At 39.2% G+C, this 27,882-nt stretch overlaps 1 protein-coding gene across 3 annotated transcripts in view; it reads right to left on the minus strand.

Annotated features, from left to right (window-relative positions):
• ERP44 (endoplasmic reticulum protein 44) overlaps nt 1-27,882 on the minus strand; it is a 94,031-nt gene that overhangs the window by 11,686 nt on the left and 54,463 nt on the right. For all 3 annotated transcript variants that reach the window (XM_007089278.3, XM_042964754.1, XM_042964755.1), the window contains 6 exons: nt 18,529-18,713; nt 17,204-17,319; nt 14,400-14,457; nt 12,702-12,818; nt 8,951-9,062; nt 7,860-8,001 (listed from right to left, as the gene is read on the minus strand). In XM_007089278.3, coding sequence (XP_007089340.2) covers nt 7,860-8,001; nt 8,951-9,062; nt 12,702-12,818; nt 14,400-14,457; nt 17,204-17,319; nt 18,529-18,713 — 730 coding nt within the window. The remainder of the gene's footprint in view (nt 1-7,859; nt 8,002-8,950; nt 9,063-12,701; nt 12,819-14,399; nt 14,458-17,203; nt 17,320-18,528; nt 18,714-27,882) is intronic.

Genomic DNA, 27,882 nt, shown 5'->3' on the forward strand with positions numbered 1-27,882 from the left:
CTTAAGGGGAAAGTGGTCAATCTTTCACCATTAAACATGATACTAGCTGTAGGTTCTTTATAAACGTCCTTTATCAGATTGAGGAAGTTTCCACATATGCTAGTTTGTTAAGCATTTTTGTCATGAAAGGATGTTGAATTTTGTCAAATGCTTCTGCATGTATAATTGGGATCAGTTTTTTTTGTTGCTGTTTATTCATTAATATGCTAAATTACACTGGGGTTTTTTTGGTTTTTGTTTTCATTTTAGAGAAAGAGTGCAAGGGAAAGAGGGAGGCAGGGTGGGGCGGGGGAAAGAGAGGAGAATCTTAAGCAGGCTCTATGCTCAGCATGGAGCCTGGTACTGGCTCAACCCAGCAACCCTGGGATCATGACCTGAGTTGAAATCAAGAGTCAGACGCTCAACAGACGCAGGTGCCCCTACACTGACTGGTTTTTGAGTGCTAAACTAGCGTTACACACTTGGGATAAAAAGCCCACTTAGTTGTACATTATTCTTTTTTTCTATATTGCTGGATTCAATTTCCTAATATTGTTTACTATTTATTTTTTAAATGTTTATTTTTGAGAGAAAGAGAGCACACGTGCTCAAGCATGCGTGTGCATGGGGAGTGGCAGGAGAGGAGAATATAGGATCTGAAGCAGACTGTGCTGTCAGCACAGAGCTGGATGCGGGGCTCAAACTCACGAATTGTGAGATCATGACCTGAGCCGAAGTAGGACGCTCAACCAACTGAGCCACCCAAACGTCTCTTTTAACTACTCTTTAACTTAACTTATACAATAATGTAGTACAAACTGATTTAATGTATTATAGTATTAAGAAAACAGTATTTTGCCATTTAAATTACTTAACCTCTTTGAGCTTCAGGTTTCTAATATGTAAAATGAAAACACCGCTTATTTAACTTAATTGTATTGTTTTTATAGTCTAATGACTTAGATTTGAATGTGAATATATGATTTCCTTTAACAGGCAACATAGCCTTATCATATTCATGTATCAGATACTGTTCTAAGAGCTATAGATACACACATTCATTTAATGCCCACAACAACCCTACGAAGCAGATACTATCATTTCCCGTTTTACAGATGAGGAAACTGAGACAGAGAGGTGGTAAGAAACTGCCCAGAGTGATATAACTAGTAGGTAACAGACTGGGATTAGAAACTAGAGTCTGAGCACCTAACTGCTAACTATATTGCCTCCTTAGTGATTTGACTTTAATTTGGTAAAGTTACTAAATCTCTTGGAGCCTAACTTCTTTATTGTAAAAGTAGAAATCATACCGGTCTTAGAAGCCTGTTACAGAAACTGAGAACATACATAAAGTATAAAGTGGAGCTGGTACAAAGCCTGCCTCTGCCAGAGTTTCATGTCTATTTTGCTGGCAGGACCAAATAAGGCAAAATACAGTGCAATGATTTGTAAAATATAAAGTGCTTATAAGGAGATAACCAATGTCAGTTATATGGTAAGTATATTACATGAGTGACAATGACAGTGGTGTTCAGGGATCCAGGCCAGTGTGTACACTGCCCAGTGGCGGACAGGAGGGACACACAGAGAGAAATCACAACCACAGAGGTGACTCAGGGAGGAGGGGAACAACAGGGTGAACGGCTAGTTGGTAAATACCAGGCTATATCCCAGATGTGAAGATATATATCCAAAGTAGTCAAACTCTTAAATGTATAACAGAAAGGTTAAAACTAAGAGCAAGTTAATCAAAACACTTCTTGAACATCTACTAATGCTGCCACAAAGTTGCTATAGCAAGAGATAATAAAAACTAAATCTGCCTTTTAAGAAGCTTTCCCAGTACCAATTTTTTCCACTTAAAAAAAAAAAAAGCCTCATTTGGGTTTTTAAAAAATAGAGCCCCTAGATAATGAAGAACAAAACAAATTCTCAGACTTTAAAGGGACCTAATGGTGACCTGGTTTTAAATTTTTTCTTGTACCTATCTTTCCAAGTTCTTTATCATTTCACCCAATTCCTGGTTTGCCCCTCCAAGCTCGAGGAGACAAGCTAATTTGTCAGCAGGCGACCAAACTGCTAAATTAGTGCGGCACCCGCCTCCCAGTTTTTTTTTTTTTTTCAAAGTTTTTTATTTATTTTTGGGACAGAGAGAGACAGAGCATGAACGGGGGAGGGGCAGAGAGAGGGAGACACAGAATCGGAAACAGGCTCCAGGCTCCGAGCCATCAGCCCAGTGCCTGACGCGGGGCTCGAACTCACGGACCGCGAGATCGTGACCTGGCTGAAGTCGGACGCTCAACCGACTGCGCCACCCAGGCGCCCCCCGCCTCCCAGTTTTAGTTCGGCCTTGCCTCTCATCTCCACACCACAGCCGCCCCTCCCCTGACACCAATGCAGCCAATCAGCCCTAGCAGTTTAAGGAATTACGATCACTTTCCGTGATTTAGTGATCTGGGGTAAAAGACCTGGTGCCCACAGTCAGGGTACTGTGCATTAGCGTAGCCTGTTCCATTTTCCTAAGTGCCCTGGAGCCTGTCCGGCTTCTTCCCATCACCGGGGCCCCCCGCAGCAGTACCTAAGCACACTCCAGCAGGGGCACAGATGCTATGGTATTTCCTGGCCACAGTTTTTGGAAGGCGAGTCTTTCTGGAAAGTCCTTCAACAGCCCTATGCCCTACGCCACCACCTACTTTCTTCTCCTGTAGACTATAGAACATTTCCTAGACCTGCCCTTAGGTGCTCTTAGGTTCCTAAATTACCCCCCCACCCCATTCTTTTCCTCCACATATAAAATCTATTCTTTTACATTTGGCAAGAAACCAATCTGGTCAACCTATAGGAAAAAAAGAAAGACTCAGATCTGTGATTTAGTTTCAGATACAAGTACTTTTCTCCAAACATCTTTCGCATTCACACTTACATTGCTTTTTATATGTACTGAAAATATAACTGCTTTGATATTAAGTGTTATGAGTTTGAGACTTCGGGTTCAGTATGCTCGGATGTGAATCCTAGGCCTGCTGCTAATTAGCCGTGTGCCCTTGCTGGTTACATCACCTCCCTTAGCCCCGGTTTCTCTGAAATAAGGGAGAGGTGACTAGAACACTGGTAGCATACCCTCCTCCCACAACCCCATGCCTACCTCTGGCATGGGGGGCGTGGCGGGGGAGACTGTGCACTATAAGTCTGCATTCTTGCCCTTACCACAACCACACTTCCTCCAACTGACCCCAGAAATGCTGAGTTACTAAAAGTAATAATTACAGTAATTTATGGAAACTGTTTATCATTTAAGCCTTACTTGCCATGCAGCACAATAACAATTATGCAAGCCATTAAGTGTGTCAGATTCATTTTGCCACATATTTTATTTGATTTTTAACACTAACATCTATTCACATAGGCTCAGTGTGTAGCTCACGCAGCATGTGCCTCCTTACAATTAAAAAACTATTAGAGCGAACAGTGCCTAGGAGGGAAAATCAGGCACCTAAGGGAGAAATTAAAGAAGTAATTTATTTCAAAGAGTTTCAAGTATAGTCACTTCTCTTATCTCCCTCCCTCCTCATAGGACTGAACACTTGAAGGATGGGAAAGGACTATTTCCTATTTCCAGATTTCTTTGGAAACCACCTCACTGGTGCGGTTTCTTTTTGCACCAGGGCATAAGTAGAATAATGCCAACTAATAGATTAGTCTTGCTTGGTCAGGTGCCCACCCCTTGGTGCAGTAAACCACGGCTGGGGAATAGAGGCGCTAGGTCACGTGATAAAGAATACACCTACTTGTGTTAGTTTGGGTTCTCTGACCAACAGAGGTGGGATCAGAAGTGCTTAGTCAGACTAGTGCTTTAAATCTGTCTTCAGAACTGGAGGAGAAAACTTAAGATAGCCAAGACAGAATTCCTCACAGATGTCTCTTGATGTGTAACACAATTTCCTAGGAATAAAAGCCGAAGTTGGGCATAGTTTGGTTGCTGACAGGTAGTAAACCTAATCCGAGTCAGTGTCCTGTCGACTTCCACTAATTTGAGACTTTATAATTAGGGCTGTAAGTCTGCAGCGAAAGCGAAGAGGTCAATAAACTGGAGATTTATCTGCTATGAGAAGTAGGGAAATGTGCTGATAAAAACTTCACATAAACCACCCACGAAGAAGGCAGTATTTGTAATGCTGAGCACCGTCCCTCTGCTGGAGGCACTTGCCGTGAGCCCAGACACCAGAACTACCCTCTCTTAAAAATCTCACTTTAGCTTGAGCTAATAGCTTCCGGGAGCAAGCCTAAGGAGTGAGAGGAAGAGGACACCCAACCAGGTAAGACATTTCCATCTAGCCTAACCATCAATGTGTCAATGTTCACACGCTTGCTAAGGGGACTACACAAGTTCCAATTTTTATTTTATTACTTATGAGAGAGAGAGAGAGAGAGAGAGAGAGAGAGACAAAGAGAGAGAGAGAGAGAGAGACAGAGAGAGAGAGAGAGAGAGAGAGAGAGAGAGAGAGAGAATCTTAAGCAGGCTCCATGCTCACTCAGCATAGAGCCCTGCATGGGGCTCGATCCCACAACCCTAGGATCGTGACCTGAGCCAAAATCAAGAGTTGGACGCTCAACCGACTGAGCCACCCAGGCGCCACTATGAGTTCCGATTTCTAAATAAATGCCGAGATGCTAGGAAGATCTGGACCTTTCAGGTGGATTTCTGCGTACAACTACTCCTTTCAAAATCCAGTATAGTCCTACCCTCTCATTCTCCGCTACCTCCCACTCTCAGGAAATGATCTTGCTTCCTTAGTCATAGTTAAAAACAAGAACTGGACAGGAACCTCTGCAGTCTTCTGCTGCTGTCACTACCACCATAATCCCTAAACACCCCCTTTCCCCTCTTTCTCACGGGAAAGGAAGAAGGATGCTTCTCATTCCCTCTGTGCTCCTATGGCTCTGCTTGATCAATTAGCCCCTCTGTCTCCTATCTGTTCAATAACCCTTCAATCCATTGATTCCTTCCCACAAGCATTTTTTTTTAATTTTTTTTTTTTAACGTTTTATTTATCTTTGAGACAGAGAGAGACAGAGCATGAACAGGGGAGGGTGAGAGAGAGAGGGAGACACAGAATCTGAAACAGGCTCCAGGCTCTGAGCGGTCAGCACAGAGCCCGACGCGGGGCTCGAACTCACGGACTGCGAGATCATGACCTGAGCTGAAGTCGGACGCTTAACCGACTGAGCCACCCAGGTGCCCCCCTTCCCACAAGCATTTAGTCATGATTAGTTCTTGCACCCTAAAGGGGTTAAAAAAGAAAAGAAAAGCTAAAACCTCACTTCATCTTATGTGTCTCTGGATCTGTCCCCCTATTTCTCTTTCCCTTTAAAGGCTGGCTTCTTGCAACAACTTTCATTGTCAAATCTTCATCTCCTCACCAAACGGTACTCTTCGATGCACTACAATACTGCCTTTTTGGGGGGCAAATCTAACGGATCCTTCATCCTTATCTTTGGATTGAGCATTCCTTCCTGCTGAAAGTGCTTCTCCCTCAATTACCATAATACTCCTTTCTGGTTTTCTTTCACTTCTGTGATTCCTCCTCCCCCATAGTCTTTTACACATGTTCCTTCATCTGTCCTCCCCTTCAGTGTTGCTACTCCTCAGGGTTCCATTTTCAATCCTGTGCTAAGTCATCTCATCTGTTTCAATAAGTTCAGCTATATCCTTATGTGTTCAAGACTCCACCCTTATCTCCCTCTTGAATCCTGGAGCCACGCAAACTCCCTACTGGAATCTCCTCCTTTTAGGCCCACAGGCACCTCAAAATCAATACGCCAAGAAAGAGAACCCAATACCTTTACCACAAGGCTGCTCCTCTACTCAGCTCCCAGCTCAGTTAATGGCTAACCCACTTAGCAGTGCCAGTCAGATTCCTGGCCATCACTCACAGCTCCCTTCCCCCATTTATTAAGATACCGAGTCCTCCTATTCCACCTACAAAATATCTCAAGATTCCTGCTTCTGTCTTGCCTTAGTGCTACTGCTGAAATTCATTTAGGCAATTTGTTCATTCAGGAATCAACCTGTTGTCTGTCATCAACTCTTGCCCGGATTACTGAATAGTCTCCTGGATTCTGTTTCTACTCACTCTAATTTATTCTCCAGTTTGCATGAGTGATTTTTAAAAAACAACCTCCTGGGGGCACCTGGGTGGCTCCAACTCTTGATTTTGCCTCAGGTCATGATCTCACGTTTCATGAGTTCGAGCCCTGCATCAGACTCTGTTCTCACAGTACAGAACCTGCTTGGGATTCTCTCTCTCTCCTTCTCTCTCTGCCCATCCTGTGCGTGTGCTTGTGTGTGCACTTCCTCTCTCTAATAATAAGCTTTAAAAAATAAAAAATGAAAACATTTAAAAACCTCCTGATTCAAACCCTTCATTGACTTCAGAGTTTTGAAGATAATGTCAAATTTCCCTAACACATCATGGAGATTTCACGAGCTAGCTGCTGCTTGCTTCTCATGACCTCATCCCTCAGCATCCCGACTCCCACTTATTCAGCCATAGTCTCATGCTTGGTTCTACCAATGTCCCCCTTCTCCAAGCCCTGTCTCCTTTTCCCTCCAGGATAAGCTTCTCCAGAACTTTAGGGCCTGCCTTAGGCATCCACACCTCTAGATCTTGGATCAAGTACCTCTCTGTTGAACTCTGTCAGAGTCCTTATCATATCATAAAACACAACTGCCTATTACCCTATTGTCTCCTTTCTCTATTCGGGTGTGAGTTCTTTGAGGGCAAGGGCCCAGACTTAGTAAACCTTAAACCACTGGTTTATATGACTTGGTTTGTATTACACAAAGATTGTCATATACAAGACGTGGATAAATATGTAATGAGTTAATAGGCTAAATGGTATCCTTTTGAGTGTAGGTAAAGTAAAAACGACAAATATTTATTAGTACTCTATGCTTCATAACACAACCATCCCCTCTCGTTAATTTTCATAACAATCTCAACAGGTAGGTTGTACCACTAACCATATTTTAAGTGTAAAGAAACAAGAACAGAGAAGGTAAGTGACTTGCTCAAGTCAGGACTCAAATCTAGGCTATATGGTAAGGCTGAGAATCTTCTATCAAACAACCACATCTCTAATGAAATATTTAGTAGTGAGTGAGGTAGTTTATTCTGCAATAAATAGAGGATTTCAGATCATCCTCTAACTATGCAATTTTAATCTTTGGACATAAAAAAAGGGTATTTAAATAAATTTAAAAGAAAAGGTCTAATTTGAATTAATACCTGTGTTGCTTAAAATTTTCAAATATGAAGAAACGTCTCCTTTTTTAACCACTATATTTAACATCTCAGAAAGCTCATAAAAATTTAAAATCTATGGTAGTTACAGGTTTATATGTTTATTAATACTATGAATAGCTGAGAATGGATTCAGAAAGCTTATCTGTTCTTGGAAAGTTTCATAGCCGTATACCCATAGAAATGCCTAGTCATAGCCATCTTCAAGGTCTTTAAATACCACAAACGAGCAGCAATATTACCAAGTACCTTTAAGATGACCTAGGATTATAATCTACTTTCTTTGACATGCTGACAAACACCAAACAACATTCAGAACTAATTTCTGGAAAAGCAAAAATTTTCTTTTCCCAAGCATTAGGATCATGTAATGCTGCATTTCTATAGGAATATGTCATAATTCTCAGTCAATCATACTACACTCTAGAGTGAAAAATAAAACCCCAGCTATCCAAATAACAAAGTATTACTGGTTCAACATAGGATTATTTAAAATATTCAAACAATGGTTTTAAGTTCATTTTTGAGACACAGATCAGTAATTAAAAAAAGGGGGAAAAAGAGAATACTTACAATACATCCCTGAAGTCTCCAAACACATACATATGCCTAAAGCTGTCAATAGCTATGACAGGGCAATCGGCTGGAGTTTTCTGTATGTGCAGAAGAGGATGTCTAAATTTGTCACAGTCAGCATGTAAAAAGTTTATGGTACCTTTATAAGAAATAGAATTTGGAGACAGATTAGAATTTTCTTGATCATATTCTCATAAGATTACAAGTTCATGAAAAGTGACAAATAAATAAATAATGAAATGAAAAATCAATATGCTTTAGAGTATTATAGATCACCAAAACTACAACCTAAATATTACAACATTTTAAAAAGGTAGAATTTTAGTGCCTAGGGCAGAGTAGAATTTCCTTAGAAATTATATGAACTCAACCTGAATATAAATGCTATGGTGACCTTTTTTTTTTTCCCTTGAATGGGCAATCACCTACCCATCTGGGTTTTCAGCAAGTTCATGAAATTGACATACAAGCCCTTCTCAAGGAGCCATCTTCATTTCATCAAGGATGCCCTTCCAGTCCCTACTGGTTGACATTTAAAGTAATTCAACCCCAAAATATTTACTATGTGACCAGTAAGGGCGTGGCTGTATACAATGCCCTAACTTTACTTTGTTCTGACTTTCTTCTCTAACTACAGAGGGAAAGTAGGTGATAATTTCATACTCTTTTCTGATGGTTTGAAGAGGTCCACAGAGAACTACTCAATTCTCTTTCATTTAGAAATAAATGTTAGACCGTGTAAGTCTCGAACTTACATCTCTGGAACTATCCATTAGAAAGGGACCAGAAGAGTATGAAGATGCTGGAATAAAGTACATAAAACTAATGTTGTCCACCCATGACCCCACTTTTCATGCTATTTTAGGGAGCCAATAGAGTCATGGTTTAAAAAAAAAAAAAAAAGCCACCGCTTCATATTAGCTCCACTAATGCCTCCCACCCCCGTGTTTACATGTAAATTCAGGGGATAAGTAGAGTTAACATTACTTATTAAACTCTTAACCCAAATACGTTTACGTTGATATGAATGTAATGGGGGAGGGGAGGGATAGAAGAAAGGCTGAAAATAAACACCTTAATCTGTCTACCTTTTTCACTTATTAATTGTCGGGCTACTTCATTCTGGAATATTTCTAAACTTTCCGTATCTTCTTTCATGTGGAAGAGTATGAGAAAAGGCAGTCCTTCTTCTGTCAATTCCTGTATACAGAAGTATTCAATAAGAATGATCAGGCCTCTCCATTGTTCTAGGTAGGAACAATTTGAACCCAACCCAAGTAACACGTGTAACAGCTGCAACTTCCCAGGAAAAGAGGGTCCAGTGGTGTAAAGAAACATTAGCCTCGATGGAGGAAGGAAGCCTTCTGCCTTCTGCCTGAAGTTCCCAGGCACTCAGAGGACAAACATGTCCTGCTCTAGTGCTGGAACTCATCTGACTTAAAGTAACCACTGGGCTGGTCTATCAGTTCCCTTTGGCTGAAACCAGGACATTTTAAACATGAGCCGACCAAAGGAGGAACTATGCTGGTTCTTCAACAAGATGTGGACTTTAGGGTGGGGGAAACAGGATTAGTATTTTCAGTCTTCAAAAATAACACTGAAAAACTAAGTGGGTATACCAGCAACAAATCTAATTGGCAAACACACATTTATTTTAAGGTCTGTTGCAAAATCCACTCCACTCACAAGAGAACGACCCTAAGCTGAAAAGTGTTTGATTCAGAGTAAAAGACAAAAACCCCCACAAGACAGCCAGTTTTCAATACACAATGTATCGACATTAACACCGCTACGTATGTGTATGTTTTGTACCTTGTATACGCACATATGCAAAAACGCCTTGAAAATTACTGAGTGCTTTAAGAACTTTTATTATTGTTATTGAGAATAATCAAGAGAAATGTGATAAGTAGACAGCATATTTTCATCATTTATTCTCTCTGACAAATGCTAAGTTTGGACTGATAAGTCCAGAAAGGGCCTCATAATAAAATTATTATAATAAAATTATTTCTATCAACTATCCTTTTGCGTGTCTCTCTGTCATTTAGAAATTGCAACAGTAGAAAACACAAACATCCTTTATCCTAAAACAGTGCAACTGGAACCTATCTTCTAGGACAAGAGCTTGCTTGTGGTTTCTATCTCCGTGTTTAAGCCCGTTACACTTGTACACAGAATAATTAAGCTTCCTGTCACATTTACCTTTATATTTAAAAACATTTTTTTAAATGTTTATTTATTTTTGAGACAGAGACAGAACACGAGCAGGGGAGGAAAAGAGAGAGAGAGACACAAATTCTGAAGCAGGCTCCAGGCTCTGAGCTGTCACCACAGAGCCAGACATGGGGCTCGAACTCACAGACTGCAGATCGTGACCTGAGCCAAAGTCACTCAACTGACTGAGCCACCCAGGAGCCCTATGTTTACCTTTTAAAAATTGAGATGTAATTCACATACCATAAAAGTTCATCATTTTAAAGTGTACAATTTGGTAGGTTTTATTACAAGGTTTTCAAACATCGACAGTACCTGATTCCAGAACGTTTGCATCGCTCCAAGAAGAAACTCCACACTCAATCACTGGCAGTCCCTGTCTACTTCTCTTGCCTCCCAGCCCCTGGCCCCGGGCACTGCAGTGATCTTTCAGCAAGCTGATTTACAATTTCTTCCTCACTTTTTATCTCTTTAGCTCACATTTTTTTCATTCTTTCTCTCTCTCTCTCTCTCTTTCTTTCTTTCCCCAACCCATTCATTGCTTCTACTACTCCCACAGTTCCATCTTTGGACTTCTCTGCTCTAGCCTGGCCACTTCAACTAGTTCAACAACCTCAAGTACCACTATATTTGGTCCCTTTTATTTCCAAGCCCAGTTCCAGTCCTCCATCCAAGTCTGGATTCCCACCCACCTCTTTATTATCTACACTGTAAAGTCTAACCAGTGCCCTCAACACTCAACATTAACGCACAGGCCCCTCCTCTTACTTCACCATTTCCATGGGCCCTTCTATTTCTCTTTCAGCCCTTTTGTTACAGAAGTGAAAAGCCTCTTCTAGAAAGTCATCCTGGATTTCTACTCCATTTCCACCAAAGGTAGAAATGAACACTGTCCTCTGAATTCCCAGAACATCTCCCAGGGCCCCTCATGCGGCATGCGGCGTGTCTTTAATGTTACATTATCTGTACGTGCTAGCTCCTGGACTGAAAACATCTTAAAAACAGAGACTCTCATTTTGCTTCTCTTTTGCTCACCGATTACTGTACACGGTAACGTGCGATCAGCCTATGACTGCATAAATGAAGACACATGTTGTTGAATAAGTACCAGTGAAATAAGACTCAGCGGTCACCTTTTAGAAAAGTTAAGAGCGAGGAGGTTAAAAGTAAAAACAAATATAACATGCGGCTTTGTAACACTAAGCAAGAGGTGGATGTACCAACGACCATGAGGAGAGAAATAATGAATAGACAAGCAGTTTGAATACATCCATGTCACTTAGGTCGCTATGCCAATTTACATACATTAACATAGTAGCCGGTAGTTTATGCTGCCTAGGCTTCCCTGTTCACCTGTGTCCCCACCAACACATTCTTTATGAAACAGGTATCAAAAGATTCAGGAGAGGGATATCAAGACAACCAGCTTTAGAGGCTAACAAATCTTTCCTCACAGTTTAAATAATTTGGGGTGGTTGGTTACAACATGTAATAAAAATCCAAAGACTTTTAAATGTGTCAACTACTGTGGAGGTGGGGAGAGGAACCCCTATTTGTTGTTTAAGGTTTTCCAGGTCTACACCTTTCAACTCTTTTTGAAACAATTCCTACAAGAACAACGAGAGCAGGTGAATAATCGGGACAAGTTACTAACTCTTTCTAAGCCTCTGAGGAGTAAATAAACTAATGCAATAAAAAATTGTATTCAGCTAAACAAACCCGAAGCCTAGAGAACTGAGCAAAGTAGCAGAGGTGCTCATAGGATAAACTAGGAAAGAGCGCGAGCGAGCTTTACTGAACGTCACTTCCCTGGGGCAGGTATTGTCCGAGGCTGCTTCTGTGCCACCACTGCAGAGCCGAAGCACTTGGGACAAGACAGCGTACAAACTGCAAAGCCTAAAATATTTACCAGCTGAGCCTTTACAGAATTGCCAATCTCTAAGTGGTGGTTGTATGGGTGTGTTCACACTTGATAATTTCTTGAGCCGTATATTTAAAATCTGACCTATACAATTCTAATTCTTTAACATGCAATGCACAGCTCTCTATGTACGTCACACACCTAGGCCTTTGTTATTTGCTCCTCCAATCTTAGGCTTTTGTGTTTTGTTTCTGTGAGAGTTATAAGACTTTAGATGGACTTAGATCAGGAGTATGGGATCACTGATGTCAGTTACATGATAACTGATAACCGCTGTCATGAGTACGATGAAAGAGAACACAAGTCCATTCTTTTAGGGTAGACAGGAATCGGGAAAACCTTTTTATGGCAAAGGATTATTCACTGTATATAATTAATTGTAACCGAAATCTGCAGCGCACTGCTTCTAAAGGCACCCCCTTAACCAAGAGGGAGTATCAGAATCACCTGAGAGGCCATGGTCAAACTTATTTTCAAGGCTGTAGTCAACCATTGCTATGGCAGGAAATGCAACAGAGGGGTTCTGGGACAGTAAAGGCAAAGAACCACTGGCCTCTTTTTGGAAATGGCTACAATATAGTTCTGTTCACTGTACGATTTTTTACAATTGGTAAGTCTGTAGTAAAACAGTAAGATGTCTGGAGGAACCTTGGCTCTTTCAGAAATCTGAATTCAAGATAACACACATTAGAAAGCCATACCTCTCCATTTTCAAACGTTATTTCTCGAACAAGAGGAACGCATTTATCTTGAATCCAATTGTAAGTCCCATCGAAATTTGTCATAGATCCCAAGTAGACCATATCTGGAGCAGAATGCTATTACAAAAGCAGGGGGAAAAAAAATTAAATGAATCTAACCTGTGTTAGTAAAAATGCACTCTCTAAGCCATCTATGACCCAGAAAATCTACAGGGTATACAAAAAAGAAAAACAAAACAAAACAAACAAAAAAAAAACCCAAAAACGAAAAATCATGAAACTTCCAAGAAAGAGAGCTGTGTAAAAAAGCTGGTAAGTCTGTATTTATCAGAGACCTAATTATCCAACCTGTGATGTCTAAGCCTTCTGCTTTTCCTCCGATTTGAGTCAATTAACTATTTATTTTTACCAATGGCAGGCAGGCATTGTGAAAAAGAATCACCCAAATGAATTGATTTAGCTATCCCTTAGAGCTGAAAATGTTAGAAGAAAATGTGGAAACTTCCAGGAAAAAGGCCTTAAGAAATACAAGATACTATATAAATCTAAGGCATAGCTATCTCTAATATTACCTACAATATCTCTTTCCACATTCACTCAAAATCCGTATTTATGAAGTGTTTAAAATGATGACAAAAACAATAGCTACCATTAACTGAGTAAACTTACTGTGTCAAAGCACTGTTTGTTGTAAGCACCTTATATGTGTTGACTCATTTAATCCTTGAAACATCCCCCAAAGGCAAGGACTATTATTATCATGGCTATTTTTATTAATGAACAAACTGAAGGTCAGAGAAGCTAAGCAACTTTCCCAGAGTTATACACCTAGGAAGGTGGCAGATTTGACACGTTAAACCTGAATCTCATTCCAGAGCCTGTGCGCTTAACAACCAAAATACACAGTGAGACACTGCACTGGATTCTGATAACCTAGAGATGGTCACACTATGGAACCTACTATTAATGAAATAACAGGCAAATACTTCTCTGAATTTGGAAGAGGAAATGAGCTTTCTAAGCAAAAATTTCATTCATATGACTACATGAAAATTAAAAACTTCACTGTATCAAGACACTACAAACAACATTAAAATAAAAACCATGAACCAAAAAAATACCAACAATTTTCTGTTTGCACGTGTGTGAAAACGGCAGTGACATACTGGTAAGTCAAACGAGATGACACAGACTGTGATTTTTGCCTCTTGGTTGTGGATACCATCATCTGGACTTAAGCAGCTACTTCTAAGTTTAGACACTTAACTTCTGAGCCAAGGGCTAAGAGCCACCTAGCCGCTCCTTATTAGCTGGCAAGTATCAGGTTAATTTACACCCCAGAAGACCTAGGAGCTTGGCTGGTCTGACTCAGGTAGGAGTGGTGATCACAGACCACTGAAACATTGTTTTGCATTTGCGTCTTAAAACGAATGCAAAACAGAGAGGTAGATCTGGCCTGGGGATAGGAAATCTCTAGTCTCAGCTCGGCTACTAAATCCCTATCTGACTTTCAGCCTGTATGTCCCCATCTTTAAAAAGTTTGGATTAATAGAAGAAGATGCCTTAAGGTTCCTTTTATACTCAAAGTCTGTGGTTCTGTGAATTAAAAAATATGAATTATAGATTATAAAACATATAGATCATACTATACATTTAAATTACACTTAAAATTATACACACTAAGAAATAGCAACTTACCCCTGGTGGTTTGTAGATTATGTTGTCTCCACTATATCTTTCTGGTTTTGAAACAGCTCTGATAGGAAGAGAGAAGTAGCGATACTCAAGAAAAATAATAGCAGTAATATACTTGAATGAAACAGAATTGGCTAGCTGTTTTGCCATGTATTATAATGACTTGAAATATATACTTGTCCATCATCTTTCCTACTTATAAGACTGTGCAATACCAACAAAACCATATATTTAAAGGAAAACTTTAATCCAAGGCACATTTTTTTAAAGGAAAATTTTAGTTAGCTGTTTTTGCGACTCAATATTTTATAAATTTAGAATGGCAGTTTTAGCACTAAAAAGCTATTTTTGACACCAGCCTGTTTCCAGTAACTTGGGGTCAAGGTCATTGATGTGGTCACATAGATCAATCAATCACAAAAACACATTATTTGCTTGCAAGTCAGACAATCATGAATTCTCTTTTTACTTTTTAAAACCAAAACTTATGAAAAAAAAAAAAAAAGTAGATGAACTGAAATAACCTAGTTATTTAGTTCCACGACAACCAAATTTTTTTATGTGTTCACTGTTTTTTCCTATGCCTTGTACAGTATATACTCTGGCACAAAAAATGTGTCCATCAATATTTGGTGATTGAATTCTATAACAAATTCCAAGTCAAATGGGTAACTTTTTTTCTAAATTATATTTGGATTACTTGAACAGATTTATCTCCATTTTCTAACTAGAGTAGTACAGGAGAGAGGTGCAAGGGATGCTAGCTGAGACTGATACCAATGGAACAAAAAGGAAGAACACACTTCACTCACTCATTCGTTCGTTCGTTCATTCATTCATTCATTCATTCATTCATTCATTCCCTATTCACTATGTGCTTCCTTTGTATCAGATATGGTCTTGGCACTGGGTACACAGAAGTGAACAAAACTGACAGTGCCTGTGCTCTTGCGAAGCTTACGTTTTGGTAGAAAGAGAGACAAGCAAATAGATAATTTATTTTGGGTGATTGAAACCAAAAAAAAAAAAAAAAAAAGTGCTCTGAAGAAAACTAGGTGGATAAAGGCTAATAAGCTGGATGACAGCAGTGTTATTTTATTTTTTAATGTTTATTTATTTTGAGAGAGCGAGCGAGCACACCCAAGCAGGTAACGGCAGAGAGAGAAAGAGATAGAGAGATAGAGAGGTAGAGAGGTAGAGAGAGAGAAAGAGAGAGAGAGAGAGAAAGAGAGAGAGAAAGAGAAAGAGAAAGAGAAAGAGAAAGAGAGAGAGAGAGAGAGAGAGAGAGAGAGATTCCCAAGCAGGCTCTGCATGGTCAGTGTAGAGCCCTCCAAGGGGCTCGAACCCACGAACCGTGAGATGGTGACCTGAGCCAAAATCAAGAGTTGGATGCTTAGCCAACTGAGCCACCCAGGCTTCCTGGCAGTGTTCTTTTATATAAAGTTGTCAGGAAAGCTCTGGGGAGCTGGTGTCTAGGAGAACAGGAAGGGCGAGGGCTCTGCTGCCTTCAGTGTGCCCGCAGTGTGTGAGGACGCAAGCAAGCAGCCCGTACGGCTGGAAAGCAGTCATGCGAAAAGCAAGGCAGGGAGGAGTTCCTTTGTTATTTACTCCTACGTTGATCTCCAAAAATCACTGATAGTGTTTACAGCAAAACACACACACAAAATCTACAGAAGCATTAAAACAAGGATGAAGGTCACAAAATGGAAAGGACACACTGTGCCAGAAACCTGGGCTCTACTTAAGATAGGCACCAAAATTAAGTCTAACAGTTATTGGCCAAGGAAAAGAGAAATAGTACTCCAAAAAGTCAAAGTATGGTGGAGAACACCCCCAATGAAAAGAAAGGGGAAGAACTACTGAATGATTCCATTGAGAGAGAAAGAAAAAAAAAAATAGGAAAGTCAGAGAAATCAGAATGATAAGGAGCAAACCAGGGGGATTCAAGGTAACACAGTGCAGACATAGCAGAAAAAAAACAGGGTAGTTGAGTGTCACATCCTTCAGAGAAGCTGAAGAGGATTAAAGATTGAAAAAAAAGCCCACTGGACTTAGGAATTAAGAAGCATTTTGTGACTGTGTGGAGTGAAGTTTCACGAGAGTAATGAAGGTAAAGTCGGCTTCCAAAAGAGTAAGGATTTTTCACTGGTTAGAGTTTAAGAAATTCAAGGTAGCCTAACATAAACTAGTCTTTGAAAACATTTGGGAATGAAAAGAAAGAGACAGGATTATAGCTCAAGGTCTGGAAAGAGAGAATCATGTTTTTTGGAAAAAGAAAGCAGTTCATGAAAAGGGTCAGGGTGAAAACATGAAAAAGCAAGGACAACTGATGGATGAAAGCTACAGAGGTTCCTGAAGGGATGGTTACAAAGACACAAGTAAAGAAGTTAACCTTGGGAAGGAGGACTCTTCCTCTGGGACAGGGAAGGGAGAAGAAAAGGTGGTGGAGAACCCGAGATTAACCAAGACAACGAAACCCAGTCTTCTTAATGAGAAAGACTGGGAGTTGTTTCAGTTTGGAAACCCCACAAGTTAGCGTTTTGTGTTAGTAAATGAGCACGAGAGGTAGTTGTTAACTTGTCCATTCTTTTCTGCTCACCCATATTCTGGAGCAGAAGATGGTACAGAAAAAAGAATAAACAGAACTCTTAAAGAGGTCAGACAGGTGTAAGGAAAACTGGTTGGTGACTTTATGGGAACTGAGATCATCTCCGGAGAGTTCATCTTCAGAAAATGACCACACACAACAAGAATCCAACATGGCAGCCAAGCTGACCCACTGACACACTCTCCATTAAGATACTTACCCAAATGCAGAAAGAAAGGCACAATCGTCGTGCAAAATATTTGCTACTCTTTCAAAAACTCTATAGTTTTCTGAATCCTTTTGCTCAAAATAGCCAATGATATTTCTTTTGCTGCGCTGTAAAATAAAGTGATTATTTTGCAAACATATATAGTGCTATAAACATATTATTTCATTCACCCCACTGTTGTTCAATTACGTATAAACGGAGTAGGACTATAAATGCATATTTTGATTTTAACACCTAGTCCAAAACTGCTGACGATGACCTGAAGGTTGAAAACGATGTTAACTGCCATCTAATGTAATCGTAAACATTTCCTTCTAGCAGTTCATTTTAACTAATCAGTGATAATCTATTCCTAAACAGGGTGACTATTCTTAAAATAGGACACCGGTTCACAACATATTACAGTTGGTAGAGTCTTCTTCATGGGTCTGTCATATTCCTACACATTTAGGCACAGCCACGTGCAAGATCCTGTCCACACTTTATCCAGGCCATTTCTCAGGCTTGCATTTGTAACAAGCAACACGGTAGTGTGAGGTAATGTCTCCCTTGGGGACAAGCAGCAGGCTTACTGCTGGCTCTGAAACAGGAGTTCTCCTGCAACAGAATCCACAGCATGTGCAGGCACCGGTCTAGACCCTCCCTGTCCCCTCCACAGGACTTGGAGGGAAAGGACACAAATGCAAACCTGGTCCCATTGTTTGCTGGGATGTGAGCAATAATGTCCTTTGTCTCTGACGCAGGGGCCTTGTGTTTTCTGAAAGCATCCATGAAAGGGTAACTAACTGCCTAGCTCACCAGCACGTAAAAGTCAAATCTCAAACCCGACCCTCACAGCCTAAAGCCCCAACTCATTTTTTTTTTTTTTAACACTTCTTAGTATATAATGGAAAGGGTTTTTATTAAGGGAAGGCTATTTTAGATGACACTAAGTTATACAAAGAACCGACACAGAAGCAATGAGAGCAGATAGCCTGAGGGTCTCCACTAAGGAAAATCTGGAAACTCTGGTTGCATATACCCGTATACCTGAGGTTAACTTCTAGGTTTCATAACCCAGGCTACTCTTTGCCCTCAATTAATTTAAATTAGTACAGCTCTACTGGATGCTATATATTTTATCCAAAGGCTCAGTAAAACATTAGCATTTCCCTCTAGAATTGATTCAAGGAAAATTCAACTCGCTAAATATGTATATGTCAAATTCACTGCAATAAAATATAAGAAAACGTTCAGATTCTTTGATTGCATAAGAATCTGTTTACATCAACTAAACAGGCAATGTTCATTTGATCCAGTAAAAGTTAACAACTTACATCAAGAGTGGTGATTTCTGCTAAGTCATGAAGTTCTTGAACGGGGTCGCTTTTTTGTTGCCTGATGTAATCTGCAAGTGCTTTCACTGATCGCTGACCCCTGTATTCTCTCTTCATCATCATCCCATTACGAAATAATTTGAGGGTTGGGTATTTGCTTATCCTGTATCTCTGGGCTATATCAGCTAAAAGAATGGAAAAAAAAAAAATTAACTTCACCTTCGTACTTGGTCTGGGTAAGCGCATTAGCCCAACAGTCAAAAACCTTAAAATTATTTAGTGAGAATATTTTGGTTCATATAATTATTTTTCAGTGTTAGAGAAAAAAATTAATCATGGCAAATTTATATTGATTAAGAGCCAGGCTCTGGACATATATTGCCTGGTTTAAATCCCAAATCTGCTATTTATTGGTTGTGTGAATTTGTAAGTTGTATCAACTCTCCATGCCTTAGTTTCTCATCTGTTACGTAAGGATAAAAATTTCTACCACATAGGGTGGTTTTAAGGATTAAATGAGATAATACAAATGCATGACACAGTAAACTCTTAGTGTTAGTAAACATTATAGATTCCAGAAAGTAATCAGAATGTGCAAAATTCCGATTTTGAAAATAGTTACTCACCTTACTTTGTACATGTGAGAATCTCTTACAGCATTTAATAAAACTAAATTTAAATTTAAACTACTTTCAAAGCTGAAAATATTAGATTCTTTGCTAGAAGAATTATTCATAATCCCAAATCCACAAATTTTGTGTTAGCTAACGCAATAAAACCCCAAAGTCAACAGTATACACTAAAAGAAAAGTCCCTTTATTATGACCTATGGGTATATTCCTAGGCAGTGGAGATTTTAAAAAGCGCACACACACACACACACACACACACACACACACACACACAAATCCTTAAAATTATGAGTGTTTATAAGTCTCAAAATAAGAATCTACATCAAAAGGTATACTGATCTCATTTGCAGAAATCACAATTACTAAGATATAGACCAAATCAGAATGTAAAAAAAAGTATTTCTGCTGTTATTTCCAAGAGGTGGCAAATACAAGAAATCAGTATCTTCTAGGCACTAGAGAAGCTCAAATACCATACTACTCACATATGTGAAAATGATAAAAGATGCACTGAATTTTTTAAATGAAGGGGACCTGAGAGGGCAGTGAAGTGGCCTAAAACAGGTGACTTTTTTTTTTTTTTTTAATTAACTGAGTTTTTAATGGAAAGCCTGAAGGCAGGGGCACCTGGGTGGCTCAGTCAGTTAAGTGCCCAACTCCTGATGTCAGCTGAGGTCATGATCTCACAGTTTGTGGGATTGAGCGCCACATCTGGCTCCCAGCTGACAGCGTGGAACCTGCTTGGGATTCTCTCTCCCACTCTCTCTGCCCCTCCCCCACTCACAGTCATGTGTGCTCTGTCTCTCCCAAAATAAATAAACTTAAAATAAATACATAAAATGAGAGAATCCTAAAATGGTGGCACAACAGACCATGGAAATTCTCTTACCCCGCCTCCCATTCTAGTGACTATAAAACCCAACAGAACTGCAATACGGCTGTGCCGACCCCCTTCATTTTCTAAGAGGTGCTATGGTAGGAACAAGTGTACTAGAGCGTATGCACATACATATGTGCTGACCGTTTCATGGGCATATACACGGCTCAAACTTACCAATTTGTACATTTTAAATATGTAAGTTTTCGATATGTCAATTATACCTCAATAAAGCGGTTTTAAAAATCTAAATGAATACTGACTATACAAAACAGTAACAGTTATGCCTTGTGGGGTTTGGCACAAGCTAAAATACACGACGACACCGGCAACATATAAGCTGGGATAGAGGAGGTGAGAAGGAGGCTAATGACTCTAAGTATTTTAAGGTTTTGCACTGCCCAGGAAGAGGGGAAAGTACTTATAATACCTGGTCAGTCAAGGTTGTATTCTGTTTTCTCTAGGATAAACCACCAGAGCAAGTTAAAATGATGTATTAGAGGTTAAGTAGGGAATATGGGTGCTCAAAGAAAGAAGGCTACGTTAGATCACATAACACTCTGGTGAACTCCATGGAGGATTTACAAAGGAGGATATCACGCTTTACTACTAAAATCCTTTGAACAAAGACAAATACAAGCAAACAAAGGGAACGACTGGTTATATATGGGGCCAAGGAGAGTATTTTATTCACCAGATCACAGAAATCTGAAATAGTAGTAAGATATCGTAATATACACATATTTAATATAGACACTAATCTGTTTGGATTCGAAGCTGGTACTTCTTGAACGGAAGACTAGTGGATATACCACTACCAGCCCTTTTTCAACCTGATAGGTTATAATGAGAAAACACACCTTTGAGGTATCATGAGAATGGTGGGTTCTATCACCTGAGCAAGGAATTAACTTACTTAAATAGGTGCTACAAATTGAGAGTAAGAGTGCTTTCACAAGCAAGTGAAAGTCTTTTAAGATAAACAGAGGCGCTTGTTATTAGGCAAAGGCCACAAAGGCTTAGGGTTACCCTACTTACAAGAAAACCAGCCCAGGGAAATAATAAAAAGAAACTTTAACTTCCTAATGAAAAAACACATTCAGTCCCTAGCACACTATATGGTGAAACCTAGCATATCATAAAATGAATGCTTACAGTGATGCAGAAATGAGAATATAAAATGTTGTTAAAATTAGGTTAAATAGGTCTACTGGCCAATGCCACAATGCTCTGCTCTGGAATATGGAAAATGTCTTTTTAAAAGCTACTGTTTCGGGGCGCCTGGGTGGCTCAGTCGATTGAGCGTCTGACTTTGGCTCAGGTCATGATCTCACGGTCCGTGAATTTGAGTCCCACATTGGGCTCTGTGCTGACAGCTCAGAGCCTGGAGCCTGCTTCGGATTCTGTGTCTCCCTCTCTCTGAGCTCCCCCACTCGCACTCGGTCTCGCTCTCTTTCTCAAACATAAATAAACATTAAAAAAAAATATTTTTAAATAAAATAAAAAATAAAAGTTACTGTTTCCCCTAAATATCCATCAATAAAGGACTACTTAAATAAGGTATGGTATACCCATACAATGAAGTAGTAGGATCTTACATAAAGGAACAAAAAACATCGCTCTGTATTGCTAAAGAGCAATCTCCCAGATACACTGTTAAGTCAAAAAGAACAAGTATATGAGATATATATAAGCAAGTATGTGAGATATGAGTATATGAGATATAAGCAAGTACATATAATCTTTGCCTCCACCCCCCCCCCCCCCACCAAATACCATCAATGGGAGAAAAAGCAAGAAAAGGTCATAGATGGAATTTAGTTTTCCCTGGCTATACGTTGGATTTATACTTTTGATTTTGGAACTATGGAAATGTTTTTAATAGTAAAATAAAATTCGTTTTAAAAAATTGTAATACTAGCATTGTTATTTTGAAATAAACACACACATTATAGATAAAGCACACGAGCAATTATGCTAATGCCACTAAGAGTCAAGATTTTCAGCATAAGAGAAAAAAAAGATGCAAAGAGAAAACTAAGAAAATTAAGTAAAAGCCCTGTAATATTTAATTTGAATTGGAACTACCAGCAAAAAGTCATGATGAGAACTGGCCAAAACTACCAAATATTTAAAGAATAAATAATCCCATTTCTGCACAAAGTTTTCCCAAAAACTGAATGGAAAGGTTTACTTCCCAATTCATTCTATGATACCAGCATTACCCTTTTTCTAAAACCAAAGACACTGTAAGAAAATTACCAATATCCCTGATAAACAAAACTAGAGAGCTTAAACCAGTGGATTTCAACACTTACTATAAACCTGCAGGGATCTAGACAGTGTGTTACTGGCATAAAGATAAACAGATCAATGGAATAGAAACCACAAATCAACCTACATATACATATAGAAGTGATCTTTGACAAACGTGCAGAAGTAAAATCTAACTATATACTAGTTATAAAATACACATCTAAACATAAGGATGCTCAAAGCTTGAAAGAAAAAGGCTGAGGAAAAATATCCTGTGCAAAAACTGATCAAAAGAAATCTTGTATAGCTATACTAATAGTAAATAAGCAGATATTAAGGCAAAAACCAGTGCTACAGACCAAGAGGGACCCTTCATTAATAAAAAGTTCAATTCCACAGGCAGATACAATTCTTTTTTTTTTTTTTTAATTTATTTTTGAGACAGAGAGAGACAGAGCATGAACGGGGGAGGGGCAGAGAGAGAGGGAGACACAGAATCCGAAGCAGGCTCCAGGCTCTGAGCCATCAGCCCAGAGCCCGACGCGGGGCTCGAACTCACGGACCGCGAGATCGTGACCTGAGCTGAAGTCGGACGCTCAACCGACTGAGCCACCCACCCAGGCGCCCCAGGCAGATACAATTCTGATTTGTATACATCAAGTAACAGCCTAAAATATATATAAAATAAAAACTTACAGAACTACAAAGATCAATCTATAATCAAATTTTTAACACATTTCTCTCAGCAACTGATAAATAAAAATAAAGAGAATTTGAACAATGCAACCAAGAAACTTGACTAAACTGGCACATAGAGGACAAACTGCCCCGAGGCTGTGGAATACAAATTCTTTGCAGGTGTGCACAGCATGTAAAAAATCAACATGATGAGTCACGAAAAAATTCTCAACAACTTTCAAATGATTCAACTTATGACAATTAAAAAACTATACAGACATTGATCAGAGATGAAACCACAAAGAGAAACTGAATGATAATGAAAATACATATCAGAATTTGCCGCATGTAGCCAAAGTGATACGCAGAGTAAATTTATGACATTAAAATGGATGTTAGAGGGAAAGGGCTGAAAAACAGAGCTAAGCATTAATCTTAAAAATTTATAAAGAGAACAAATTAAAAACAAGGAATAGAGAAGTGAATGAGAAAGATAAAAGCAAAAATTAATGAGGTGGAAAACAAATATACAATAGAAAAGATCAAAAAAGCCAAAATTTGGTTTTTGTTAAGACTAATAAAATTGATAAACCACTAGAGAGACCGATCAAGAAAAAAAAATGAGAGAGAAAACAATTAATTTAAGGAATGTAGCAGGAATATTTAACTTGGATATTAAGAGAATATTATCAATAACATAATGACAATAAGTTTGGAGATTTAGATAAAGTTGTTTTTTTTTTTTTTTTAATTTTTTTTTTCAACGTTTTTTATTTATTTTTGGGACAGAGAGAGACAGAGCATGAACGGGGGAGGGGCAGAGAGAGAGAGGGAGACACAGAATCGGAAACAGGCTCCAGGCTCCGAGCCATCAGCCCAGAGCCTGACGCGGGGCTCGAACTCACGGACCGCGAGATCGTGACCTGGCTGAAGTCGGACGCTTAACCGACTGCGCCACCCAGGCGCCCCGATAAAGTTTTAATATTTCCATTATTTCTGCAAAGACATCCAGATGGCCAACAGACACATGGAAAGTTGCTCAACACTACTCACCATCAGAGAAATGCAAATCAAAACCACAATGAGATATCACGCCATACCTGTCAGAATGGCTAAAATCAACAACACAAGAAACAACAGGTGCTGGCAAGGATGTGGAAGAAGGGGAACCCTCTTGCACTGTTGGCAGGAATGCAAACTGGTGCAGCCACTGTGGAAGACAATATGGAGGTTCCTCAAAAATTTTTCAACAGAACTACTCTATGATCCAGTAATCACACTACTGGGTATTTACCCAAAGAATACAAAAACACTAATTTGAAAGGATGTATGCACCCCTATGTTTATTGCAGCATTATTTCCAACAGCCAAATTATGGAATCAGCCCAGGTGTCCACTGACAAAGGGATAAAGATGTGGTATATATGTACAACGGAATATTATTCAGCCACTAAAAAAAGAATGAAATCTTGCCATTTGCAACAACACAGATGGAGCCAGAGGGTATAATACCAAGTGAAATAAGTCAGTCAGCTAAGATCTCACTCATACGTGGAAATTAAGAAACAAAACCAACAAGCAAAGGGAAAAAAGAGAGAGAGACAAACCAAGAAACAGACTCTTAACTACAGAGAACAAACCGATGGGTACAAGGCGGGTGGAGATGGGTGAAATAGCAGATGGAGATTAAGAGCATACTCATCATCATGAGTACTGAGCAATGTATAGTGTTGTTCAATCACTTTACTGTCCACCTGAAATGAATATAACACTGTATATTAACTATACTGGAATTAAAAACTTAATTAAAAAAATTCCCATTAAAGCACAACTTACCAAACTGACACCAGAATAAATAGAAAACATAAGTGGTCCTAAAATTATTAGGTAAATTGAATCCACAATCCAAAGCCTTCCCACAAAGAAAACTCCATTTCTAGAAAGCTTCACCATCAAGTTTTACCAAACATTTAAGCAGCCAATAATGCTGTTTATACAAATGTTCCAGAAAATACAAAAAGAGTGAACATTTCCTGACTAACTTTATGAGGTCAGCGTAATCCTTCTGCCAAATCTGACAAGGAAATGATGAGAAAAATAAAGTATATGTTAGTCTTAAGAACACAGATGCAAAACTTGAAAATATTAAACTAAATTTGGCACTGTGTACAAAGGATAATACATCACAAGCTAGATTTGGTCTAGCACTTCAGTTTAATGTTTGAAAATCAATTGATGTAATTCATGACATTAACAGGATAAAAGAGGAAAATTGCACTAAGTGCCCCCCCCCACGCCCTTATCCACAAGGGATATGTTCTGAGGCCCCCAGTGGATGCCTGAAACCATGGGTAATACCGAACCCTTTATATACTATGGTCTTTTCCTATACATACAGACCTATGATAAAGTTTAATTTATGAGTTAGGCACAGTAAGGAGATTAACAACAACAATAATAAAACAGAACAATTATAACAATACACTGTAATAAAAGTTACATGAATGTGGTCTCTCTCTCTCTCTCAAAATATCTTCTTGTACTATATTTACCCTTCTTGTGGTGATGTGAGATAACATGACTATGTGATGAGATGAAATGAGATGAATGACGTAGGTGTTGTGATGTAATGTTAGGCTACTACTGACCTTCTGACAATTCATCAGCTTTGGAACTATACTTGACCGTGAACTGAAACCACAGAAAGCAAAACCACAGACAAGGGGGACTACTGTGCCTCTCAAAAGAAGCAGAGAAACATTGGATAAAATTCAACATCCATCCAGACTTAAAGGTTTTTGGCAAACTAACAACAGAAGGGAACTTCCGTAATCTGATAAAGGATATCTAAATAAACAACTACCAAACATCTTGACAGTAAAATACTGAAAGCTGTCCTGCTGAGATCAAGAAAGAAATACAGATGTCTGCTATCCCTTCTGTAAGAACACTGTAGTGGAGTTCTCAGTCATTTAATAAGAAAGCATACATATATTGGAAAAGAAATAAAAATGTTATTATTTGCAGGCAATCTCATTGGATTCACAGAAAATTCAAAAGGGAATCTACTAAAGAATTTCCATTTCCAAGTGGGATGTAGTAGGTAGCAGAAATCTACTGCTCCTGCTGTGACAACTAGGGAAAAACAGATTTTTTAAAAATCACATCTTTACAGACATCAGACACCATGAAACCAATGAAGACTACATGAATGAAAATTCTAGGAAGGAAGGGACCATTCCTAAGTGAGCAAAAATCACCCACTGGCTATTTTCTTTCCTATACGTTTACTATGCAATTCCTCTTAGAAATTAAATCTGCCATTTGCAGCACTGTGGATGGAACTGGAAGCTATTATGCTGAGTGAAATAAGTCAGGCAGAGAAGGAAACAGATCATATGTTTTCACTCATATTTGGATCTTGAGAAATTTAACAGAAGACCATGAGGGAGGAGAAGGGGAAAAAATAGTTACAGAGAGGGAGAGAGGCAAACCATAAGAGACTCTTAAGTACAGAGAACAAACTGAGGGTGGATGGGGATGCGGGGGAGAGGGGAAAATGGGTGATGGGCATTGAGGAGGGCACCTGTTAGGATGAGCAATGGCTGTTGTATGTAAGCGATGAACCATGGGAATCTACCCCAAAAACCAAGAGCACACTTTTCACACTGTATGTTAGCCAAGTTGACAATAAACTACGTAAAAAAAATAAATCTGCAATTGGTGCAGATTTAGGGCCGAGGATTATGCCTGCACAGACAGCAAGAGAACTCAGTGAAGCTTTTCATAGTCACCTGGGCTGGAAGGGTGGATGATAAGGACCCTGAAACACACAGCAAGTTTCCCCCAGAGGATATTTACTGAGCACGTGGGAGGCACAGGAAGCTGAAGGTTGGAACAGAAAAGCAGAGTAACATCCCTATGGCCTTGTGGTGCTTAGGAAATAAGGTCTATTTGTGGAGAGGGCCTGCATCAGCATCAAACATAAACCAAGACATTTGCAGATTTTGAAGCTGCGTAGGCTAGAAAGCATCTAGATGATGAAGAACACCATGAATTTTTAAGAAAAATTGGAAGATTTGTGACATATATTAGAGACAATAATATTCAGAATACATAACAAAATTAACAAAAGGACCACCAGAAAGATAACTGGGCTAAAGGTATCAGTTGATTTATAACATTTTTTTTTAATGTTTATTTTTGAGAGAGAGAGAGAGAGAGAGAGAGCGCGTTAGCAGGGGACGGGGCAGAGAGAGAGGGAGACAGAATCTGAAGCAGGCTCCAGGCTCTGCGCTGTCAGCACAGAGCCCAACGTGGGGCTCGAACTCACAGACTGTGAGATCATGACCTGAGCCAAAGTCAGACGCTAAACCAACTGTGCTACCCAGGTGCCCCTGTATCAGTTGATTTATAAAAGAAACACAGTAAACATGTAAAAACATGCTCACCTGTAATCAAGAGGTTACAAATGAAAACAACCAGAAAACATTTTGCCCATCCTATTGGCAAAGTAATAATTAAAAGTTTTTAAATTCATTAATATCAAGCTCCACAAAGGGAAAACATTCCCACTAAGTCCAATTTAGGTACATAGTGTTAATAAGGCTAAACTCACCTAGCTGGTGCCTAATTTGCCAGTAGAAAGCCAAGGAATTTTTCTAATCCCCAAAGGATTTGGCAGAAAGTTTATGACATAGACCTATTAAGAAAGGGACTAGTCTAATTGGAAACATCCATTTTCTATTTGTGGCCTAAAGGTCAGTATAAAAATGGCCAAGAGGCACTGCTGGAGTCATTAACTTTCTTAAATTAGTGGGCATAATGGGCAAGTAGTGTGCTGATAGCAAACATGCAAAAACCAGAAATAAAATAAATAAGGCTATAGGTGTACTCCAGACAGACTTAAAT

The sequence above is a fragment of the Panthera tigris genome, chromosome D4, assembly GCF_018350195.1.
Source record: "Panthera tigris isolate Pti1 chromosome D4, P.tigris_Pti1_mat1.1, whole genome shotgun sequence".
NCBI lineage: Eukaryota > Metazoa > Chordata > Mammalia > Carnivora > Felidae > Panthera > Panthera tigris.